The sequence below is a fragment of the Branchiostoma lanceolatum genome, chromosome 2 (genome assembly GCF_035083965.1).
Source record: "Branchiostoma lanceolatum isolate klBraLanc5 chromosome 2, klBraLanc5.hap2, whole genome shotgun sequence".
Classification (NCBI taxonomy): domain Eukaryota; kingdom Metazoa; phylum Chordata; class Leptocardii; order Amphioxiformes; family Branchiostomatidae; genus Branchiostoma; species Branchiostoma lanceolatum.
In genome coordinates, this window is record NC_089723.1 from 26,739,930 (window position 1) to 26,750,684 (window position 10,755).

Below are 10,755 nucleotides of genomic sequence, written 5' to 3' on the forward strand. Positions count from 1 at the left end.
CCTGATTGCATCCATGTTTTTAATACCTTTCTATATTGATACTTTCTAGTAACATTCTGTAAAGCTGCCTATTCAGCTAAAGAAAAGTACAACACAGACATCCAACCCGATTGCACTGATTTTTGAGAAGTTTTACAGGAAAGGAAGTTAACCTTCCTCCTGCTGCCTAGCCCTGTAATCAATTCAAATTGAATGACAAAAAAGGGCATCAAATATTGTGTTTAAAAGTAGTCACCACTTTCCACTTCACAGAATTCTGTCGGACATCAACAATTCTAGTGACCATGTACACACTTAAACAGTTTTTTTTAAACAATTAGTCCCAAGACACATTTAGTAATAGCACCAATACCATTCGCATTGTACTTTGACAATTCGAGTCAAACCACTGAAGAAGACACACTGGTGAAAAATGTCTGCATCCTTTCTGAAGACATGGCGTAAGTGCGTATGGTTGACTTGAGGTTGCCAACTCCAATTACCAGCACCAATACAATTCATTATGAATAAATCCTACATCAAGAGAGTGCTTGATTTCAATACACCAAGACAAGGTTTCAAATATCAACTAAGGTCAAACAGCAGCATAACAGTTGACATTGTTAATACGTTAATGGAACCTTTGACTCTCTAGTAGACCCAAAGCCTTCTCCCATTACTAGTAAGTAAGCTACCTGCTGATGGCAGGACAGAGAGGATCAACTAGGATAATGTTCTCTAATCCCTGACCCCACTTCAGATCCGCTAAATCCAGATATCCTGTAGGGCTCTTTAATATACAGTGTACCGGGATCAGGAGGGTAAACGATGATTCAGAAGCATGACATTATAGATGCTTAGATGTTTTTCTGACCACCTTTGAGTACTTTTAACGTCCCCTGCCATATCTTGATAAACCAGTAGACACTGAGGATATTGAAGAACGGGCCTCCAGTGAAGATAGCGACCAGGGTGATAGCTTCAACCTGCTCGTAGAGTTCACTAGTCAGCATCAAGGGAGCAAACTTGTACCTGAAATTAGGGAAAAGACATTTATTTAACAACACACTTGATGTTGGAAGATCCTCATGTTGATAAAATGACAACCATCAGGAAATGTTGCAAGAAATCACTTTGTAAATGTTACATGTATATTTAGTCAATACTCCCCATTTGTCAACAAATTGTAACAGATCTTCAAGCCTAAATTACAATGCTCGTTTTCACTCAACTCCAACATTCCATCTAGATTGTGCTCTTGCAAGAGCAGATTTTGCAATGGTGCTGGAGTAAAAAGGAGTCTATTGCTTACTCTCATATGCCCCGATTTCTGTTCAAACTCCCACCAACCTCTCAGACAGAAATCTGGGCATCACAACCTTCCCCACCAACCTCAACCTTGGAGAGTAGCTAAATTTTATCTTTTGGCAAACTGGCCCACAACTAAATGCTTGAAGGTGACCAGTGATCATGAGCATAGCCCATAGTTTTGTATCCTCTCTTGGCTATGGAAATAACATGTGACATGTATTTCTGCATCCCAAGGTCTGGTATTTGACATTCTCCTATGCAGAGCCTCGCCCATGGCCTATACAATGTACCTTGAGCCTACCCAAGGTATATTGTAGAGGCCATGGGCGAGGCTCTGCATAGGAGAATGGCATATTCAAATGTCCACTTTTGCCGCTAGTACCAGAACCCTGTTATCAAATATACTGCTTGATTTTCATCATGCTCCAAAATGTGCTGTGAACTTAAGATCAACGCACAGTCTTTGTAGAGATTCATAGTACAATGAACTTCAACATACCAAGCCACAAATATCGTTATAACTATTCGCACAAGGAAGAAGGACAGGAGCCAGAGGATGCCGTTAATCTTGTATGGTGTTGACAGTGCTGGAAATCCCAACTCCTTTAAGATTGTCCTTTGAAGTAAACAAAACACAAATAACATTATAAGCACATGTGCATGCATAGAGGAAAATGGGGCATTTTATGTAGACTATGAATCATTCCATGTACCATGATATCTCTTTTGTTTCACATTAAGCATTACTATAAGATGGTGCATTGAGACTCACAAGGCATTAATATCAGATACAAATTGAACACATCCATTCATAAAAGGGCAGGTGAGTGAGTGAGTGAGTGAGTGAGTGAGTGAGTGAGTGAGTGAGTGAGTGAGTGAGTGAGTGAGTGAGTGAGTGAGTGAGTAACATGTGTGTGTACTGATTTCAGACTGCCAGTGCCACAGATCTAAAATTTATCTCTATGGATTTATTTGGAGCTTTACAAGCATTTCACAAAAGCTGAGGAATGGCTCTAATAATCTTCTTCTTCAATTTGCACATAGCATTTGCCAGTAAGTGAGTCTTGTATAACCCAGCATGTTTCATAAAAACCTTTTTGGAGGCTTTTCAGATTTCCACAGTGATTAAGTATGACGTTAAGATCTTACCTCATATTTAGAAAAGGATTAGAAAATTCCAACATAGGCCCCATGTTGACGTAGAAAGGAAGTGAGGTTGTGCACTGGAAACCAAAAATAAATCTATTTAGGACATGTCCACAATGATTCCCCAAATCCTATACTGCACACTATAGTATCCTACTTAAAAATTAGTGAACTGAAATATTCAAATATGAACATCTCATGACCAATTAACTTATGTATCTTTGTTCATCATAGCACAAAATGTTGTTTTGATGACACCAAATTAAAACATTTTCTTATGGCCGAGGCTATTGATAGGATGTTCCTGTCAATAAGAATTTTTGGCACTATTGAATAGAAAATTTTGTCGCTACTGACAAGGTGTTCATGCAATAGCCATGCCCTTTTCTTCTTGTATTCAACAATTCATAATAGTATTATTTGATTGACATATTTGGGAATATACTCACAAAAATAATACCATTGCTACTATAATTGTTATTGAATATGATAGGAAAATGTTTTATTTTGGTGTCATAAAGACTTTAAGAAATAGATGTTGAAACAATATCAGTTATCATTATACTTGTACATTCATCTAAGTGAGAGGTAGAACGGATACTCACAGCTCCAACACAACTGATGGTGGCAGTCACCAGGTGATGAATGATGAAAGTCATCATCCCCATCTCACTTTCACCCACAAACACAAACTTGGCAATTAAATCTGAAACAACAAATACAGTTTTTCCTGCCTCTGTGGACCATACTGTGCATATATACATGGGTAAGTGGGGTTGAAGCGCATGCATGTATGTATCTGTACCTGTACGAGGGGCATTTAATCAGTTCTCAGTCTCACCCAGAATCAAGGGGCACAACTCAAATCTCAGGAAATGAATATAAAGGATGAGGCCTTTCGATTCCTGGACATCTAACAAAACTCAAATCATTGTGGCCACTACTTTGCAGGTCAGGCCCTTTTTAAAGTCTGTAGGTATAGACAATTGAATTGTGATCACAACTGTGAGGGTCGATTCTCGTGTTCCTTATGCCATGAAATCAAGCAAGACATCGTTAAGATGTTTGATGAGGACTCTCTGCTTCCAATAGTAACCAAAAAGAAGCGGATAGGTGACTTAAAGCATAGCAAAAAGAGCCCTTAAGTTGACCTGCGCACCTCAGGTTGCAGTTGAATAGTCAACGCAATGGCTAATGTTACTGATTTTATAGGTGAAAGTATATGTAAGGATCAAAACTAGTTGAGTTTTGGTGACCATTCATTTAAGGCTTCGTATTTTAATTGGAGTTGTACCCTTGCACGGGCGAAGCCGTGAACATGTTGAACGCCCCTGGCATTCTTCGAAATACACATCCATTACCTTTCAGGCAGAAATGTTGTTTCAGTATTCGTGATGATGTTGGTATGCAGATACATACTGTTAGGAAAGCTGGCCTGGGTAATTGGGTAACAGCCTCAGGAGAGTTGTCTGCATGCTGCACTATGTTACATGTAATACTAATACTACTCTATAGGGGGCGTGCAAGAGGGAACACAATCTTCCGCACAGACCACTAATACGGTGGTATCCAAACCTATCAAAGCTGCGGAGACTATTTTTCGTCCCATTTGGTCAACGTTGCATCAGACTGATGGCTGTTGATTACGACTTCTCTTTGGACAGAACTACATTTGTATATCAACCTATGTACGTGAACACAACCTTACAACTTACAGACCTTACACTTGTTGGAACATAGGTCTAACTCTGTATCATGTGAAGGCCACAAAAAGTAAATTCTATGGATGACATCCACAGGCATTGATGCTTTTCATGATATTAAAAAAAATATATCATGCATTTGCATTTGGGATGATGGCTAACATGAAAAGAAAATACAGAAAATGTGAAAATATGTCTTAAAATGTGAAAAGAAATCTGTCTTGAATACAGGAATACAATACATGTTGGCTGTGATACCATGTTTTCTTGATCTCCAAGCAGATCTCTACGGGGGCAGGGTAGTATCTAGTCGTCCAGTAATCTCTTACCACTGGTCTGTATATTGAAAATTTAGGCATCTTGTTTCTTTTTTTTGCCCATCGCGTTTGTTACTTTGCATTTTGCAGAGGATGTCAATCATAACATTTACTTGCTGTGAACTAATTAACTACCAACACAGATGAACTTGCATGCAAACAAAACCATTCATATTAGTTTCAGGTCCAGCCTTTAGATACAACATTGCTAATTAAGGCCACATCAATTCGATTTCTCAGTCCTTGGATCTTTGCAGGAAAATAACAGAGAAGGCTAGCCTGGCTACCATCCTCCCTTGTTCGTGCTGGCTCAATCTTGTTGCTTGCTTCATCGTGAGCAAGCAAAAAGATTGACCCAGCAGTAACAATGAAGGATGGTACCCAGGCTAGGATTAGGCAGTCAGATAGAATGAACATAAAAAAGGAACAGTTATCCAGTGATTGTATCCAAATACTACCACAGCAGCCACAAAGACAACAGAACAGGCTGGTCAACATTTCAAACATGCATTGGTGAATGGAAACACTGTAACAACTAGAAAGACAAGGACTGTCTTGAATTGTTGGTGCCAAAATATAATTCATATCCTTAAAGGCACATGTGATCTTTTTCCAGATTCAGTAATATTTCTCATGACTTTGCCTGTGATATTTATAGAAATATGCATGAAGTGCACCATCATTTACAAAGGGGCTCATGATTCTTAAAATCCCATTTTAAAATCAACCTTTTTCACATGAAAGTCAGAAAAAAATGAAGCTGCAAATCCAAGAACCAAGACATAAAATTGTGTGGCCTAACCCATTAACACTGGATCTTTCTCGTTATTATGTCTGGCATGCAAAACTGAGAAATAAATGGTTAAGACTTGGCTAAGTCTTGGGGGAGACTGAAACAAGTCCTTTAAAAATCGAGATACCAGCGATGGAGAATCCCAGCAAGATGCAGCAGTTGTGCCGCACGGGAGGATAGTCATAGCTGCAACACACAAGTTATGTTCATGGTTGTTGTTCCTGTTGTTACTGAATATCTTTATCAGGATGGTAAATCAATGGACATTACAGTTCTTCCTCACACAACTAGGTGGCGCTGCAGAAAGATAAATGCAGTCCCAAATGTGACATAGTTTGTATTCCTCCTCTATGATCCAGTCATAAACTCGGATAGGGGGTGGGTGGGTGTACAAACTCAGTCACGTTTGGAACCACATTCTTCTGTTTAGTTTAAAGAAGAACTCTGATACCCATTGCTGTAAATGCTGAGGACGGTAACTACCCACAAATAATCAAGAATAATACCGACAGTGTAACTTTTGAAATGTTTGTACTAGTAATGTTCTTAATTTTTAGGTTTTAGTGGTGACCTATTCATTGCGAATTCATGACACAGCGAATATGCGTCTCCAATGTATTACTACTGTACTACAGAATTGTTTTAACCATGCACTTTTAACACAATGAAAATATCCTTTCTCCTCCTGCCGTGAAAGCAAATCCTCACGAAAATGAACAGCAATTGGACAAGAAAACACTTTTCAATATATATTTATCATGAACCTTACCGAAGTAGAGTGCTGTTTATTTGTGTGTCCAAGTAGTGTATGTACAGGGACCAGCAGCCCATCACTGTGGAGAAACAGGTACATGCTCCACTGAAAAACAGATAAGGAGAAAATGTAATGAAATATCAATCAGCAAGCTTATCACAAACTCATACCCAAGGGCATATACATATATATATGCCCTTTGTCAGTCAGTATTGCACATGGTAATACCAAGGACATTATATAGTCCTTAGTAAAACCTACTCTCCAAGCAAAGGTTGGTGGGGAAGATTGTTACCTTCTTATCATATGCCCTGTTTTCTTTCCGACATTGGGGCCGGCAGAAACAAAATGGGCTGAGGGCATGTCACAGGCATACGATAAGAGTGTAACAATCTTCCCCACCACCACCTTGGAGAATAATCGGTCATACAGCATCCGCTATGGCTAAAAAGTGCTATTGAAGAATCAATTACCAAGAAGCGAGAGGAAGTCGAAAATACTAGAGTATGCTAGATGTTAATGTACAGTAATACTCGTGAATATGTATATATTTGTTAACATGTGACCTGTGCTTAGCCCAGTGGGGCAAACATGTACAATAAAGGTCTTCATTCATTAATTCATAATAAATAGTTAGGTTTACTTTTTCTTTCATGGTAGAGGAAAATGAATCTACCCACTTCTTCTATAATGGTCCCGGCAAAGCTATATGCTGAATGCAGGAGAACCTGCCATATATACTACCTTTAAGGAGGCAATTGCCCTAAATTTTTTACCTCCCTGCGAGTTATGTGACGAATTACGAGAAATCAGAATAGCTTTTTGCCTTAGGGAAAAGGGGCATGCAGTGCGTATAATTATTCCTTGATGTGATAGTTTTCACTCAATTTGTTATTTAAAATACATTTGGGACACTTTTTGAATAATTTATGAATGAATTAAAGCCCTTTATTGTAAGTTTATGCTCTTACAAGCTGGGTATACAGGTCAAGGTAATAGATCTGAACAACAGTGATACAACAAAGTGCTATGATCTTACAACAACTACAATGACTTAAATGTATACTACTACTAGTTACATGTGTACAACTTATATAGACAGATGTAGCTTATGCTCAACTTTTTTTATCAGCATTAAAGGATCAAGGATACACTGTAGAAGAAAGAAGCCAGGTTCTATCCTGATACAGTAATACTTTCTTAGGGGGTAAGTTGGTAACGTTACATTAGCAAGGAGGTTTAAAAATACACCTTGGTACGTTAATACAACCAAGGAAGTTTAAACCTCCTTTCCTTGCTACTGTCTAGCCCAATGCCTTACAAACTCGGGCATACATGGGGTTGTCTCTATAAATTATATACTGACTGGAAAATACACACAGGGGCTAAGAGCTTTCACTTTTCAGAGGGCGTGTGCTCAAACATGTTGACCTTTGTTCGTTTTTGGGGTGTAACTTCAAGCACGCATTATGTCTGTATGTACGTTCACGCGTGGTCATAGTAACGTTAGAATTGGACAAATGTACCGGTACAGAGCAGCTGATTGTGGCTGAATATGAGAAACCTCGATACTAAAGCTTTGCTGCTTGAAATGGTTTATTCCTGGGTATTCAAATTGTGTTTGTTCTGGACTAAACCTCTCCTCTTTCAATTACCGTGACGGCTACATTCAATTATGCACGATCTCCTAACCCCGATCGGAGCACGTGTACTTGCAATGGGGGCCATCCCTTTAATGGCTTTATACACGTGCAAACTAAGAAGTATAGAATATCGCTGTACTTTTTTATTATTCAATAACAAATGTTTATCGTGCCATCACATCCAAGCTAGCTATAACGTCATAGTATATATTATTTCTGTACTCACGCCTCGTCTAGAAATTTTCTCTTGGGACCTGGAAGCGACACGTAACGCTTTCCAAAAACGGCGCGTAGCAACCATGGCGACACGACTTTGAAGACACAGAAGTACACGACAATGGCGGACAGGACAGTCGTGAGGTAGCTGGCGCTGGACGGGGACTTGTCAGTGATGGGCAGGGCGCCGGTTTCTGACATGTTGTCGGCGGGTCGAGAAATCTGAAAATAGGGCGAACGGCGGGTTCATTTCTGCTGCAGGGGTCCATCGGACGTAATATACCCGGCTGTGTTCACGTAATTCATCTCTAACTGTTATCGCATAATGTTATAGTCATATAGAAAAGAGTTTGTATGCTATGTATGAATATCAAGTTTTCATTTATAGACATACGATTGTTCATTAAGTCTTTAGTGTGAAAGAAAACCCCCTGTAAAATGGCCTGTCCCGAAGTGTTGCAACACCATACATCGCGTGATCCACATTCCCAGTCATGGTCTATGCCCGTTAATCTCCAAGCAGATGTTGGGTGGACAATTGTGAAGTTTTCTCACCGGCCGGGCGATCAGTGCACGTGTGACGCGTAACTAACGGAGATCAACAGAACGTGGGGTAACTATATTTGCAACATTGTATAATGTCCTTGATTCGCAATGTAAAAACAACTTGTACGTATTGATAATCACCAATTCTATTATTAAAGGCAAGTCAAATAATGTCCAAGTGAGAAGGAGATACTGTGTGTGATGGTATAAAACTTTTGATGAGGGTTTTTGATGACGCCGGGGTAGCGACCGTACGTTGGGCCATGGGAGCGGACCAAAGCTAACAAGAGTCCCTTGGCCCTGGGACACAATTCTCCGTGAAGTAATTATGGTGTTTGCGGTACTCCCTGACAAATCCATAGAAGGGATCTTGATTTATGAGTGCAAGGACACAAACACAAGTGGTTCAAAGTATTAAAGTTTCATCTTAGCTAAGAAGGCTATTGTAGCATTTGCTCCTAAATTATGTGAAGCTTTGATTTGTATGAATTATATTTGATAATTTTTAAACAATGAGGTTTAACTTTACTTAATTTCTTAATGCCGCATCATTTCTCACTACGGAATTATAGTATTTTCTTATCAATTAGGCAAATTAGGTTTTTATTTGCACAGGTGTTATCTATCTAAATTCCTCTCCATCTCAGTTACAGGCAGCTACAGGCAATGTAGGACTCCTCTGCTTGGAGTGCCTAATCATCAAAATGGCACCAGCTTGTGTCAAGCTAATAGACAGCAAATAGCGTAAAACATCATCCAATATCTGCTTACGAAAAAACTCGCGATCCGACCAAAACAAAGCGTGTACGGAATTAATGGTCTGTTCGACATGCGCGTCAAGATAGGGGTGCATTTACAATATCACATCAACGACAAAAGTAGTCTGTATAACGCAAACTCCAGCTGTCCGGGGGTTTCTCTCCCCTCACCGCGGAGGGTGGATAGCCGTTACAGGCGGCGAGCGGACACGGGGCTTGGTTGAAACCAGGCTACGACAAAAGCAGTTACAGTGTGAAAAAAAGCAACGTGCATCATCACGCGCAAACTAGCAAACGATATGTCGAGTTACACACCAGTGCGACAACGTGATCGTGAGTTCTAGCTGCGAACGTGCAAACAACATCATTCCTATCATAAATTCTCCATCAGGTCACCCTCCTTCCTGGAGTGACAAGGCTGGACTCGAGGCTAATAATATGCGTCCCTTGAGTCCTTGACCTATTCCAGGTCGCTGGCCGGGACAAGGTAGCCATTGAAGATAGAGATTTGTCTCCCAGTCCACGGGCGTCTCTCTCGTTGCAGAGAGACTTTTCAGAACTTAAACTTGATGCATGCCAAACAATAAAAAGAGGAGCAAGGGATCAGTTTCTGGCCTGTGCGCTTTGAAAACAGACAGTAGGCAGGATAAAACTTGTGTTTTAATACATGGGTACAACCCTGACAGTTTTTTGTCATAACTTTCTTCATTAATTGTATAGCGAGAGGTGGACGTCTGTGGAGTTCTTTAACTTAAGTAGAGTTGGCTTCATAATATTTCTTGTTGCTACTGCTAGTAATATTTCTTGTTGCTACTGCTAGTAATATATCTTCCCAAAGCCAGGTCAATTTTACCACTATGTGAGGCACCCACCACGGCTATATGATAGTGCCTCGAAGCAGATTTTGGTTCATCTTTCGAAGCTAAATGATGTCATTTGCAGGGAACAAACGTTTTGTTCGAAAACTTTTTCAGTAGATGTTCTAGTTTTTCATGAGCAGTTAAACTTTATCTAATAGTACATGTAGGTGTTTTTTGAGGTCACTCAAGTGCAGTGACCTACTGCACTTTTGAGTGTTACCAAACCAGTTTTGACAACCAATTTTAATACATTAAGGTAAAAACTGGTACGGCTAAAGGCGCATAACATTTCTGGTGGTCAGTGACCTTTAAGTAACTGTGGATGACTTACGCACAGGAATGAACATGTGACATATCGTCACAGATTTATTTCAACCCTGCAAAAATATAGATGGAGCCTTTGTCTGAACAAATACCTTAAGTTTGTCTTATATATTGAAATTTGTGTTTTAACAACATAAGAAGAAGTAGCTGATTGTTGGCCTTCCTCAGGTGTTTGACCCATTTTCCTTCTAACTTAGTGTTTCCGATTAGGGTCTTGAAAAAATAGGTACTTGCCAAAAGTGAGCCAACAAACTGTTCATTATTGAAATGCATCAGGGAACTGATATTTTCAACATCATATCCTAATCACACAGATATAATACTATGCAGTGTCAACACTCAAATGTCATATCCAAAATGTTATGGCCCTTAACCTTACCAATGGTTGACCCTCCAAAAAGGCTA

General features: G+C 39.6%; 1 protein-coding gene across 1 annotated transcript; it reads right to left on the bottom strand.

Moving 5' to 3' along the window:
• Positions 1-8,104, bottom strand: LOC136428269 (TLC domain-containing protein 4-like). The gene is made up of 7 exons (XM_066417653.1): positions 7,873-8,104; positions 6,019-6,108; positions 5,377-5,435; positions 3,042-3,142; positions 2,440-2,513; positions 1,790-1,906; positions 1-1,011 (listed from the first exon to the last, which is right to left on the bottom strand). Exons 1-7 carry the CDS (start codon positions 8,061-8,063, stop codon positions 837-839), a joined length of 807 nt encoding a protein of 268 aa, XP_066273750.1. The 5' UTR covers positions 8,064-8,104; the 3' UTR covers positions 1-836.
• Positions 8,105-10,755: the final 2,651 nt, after the last annotated feature.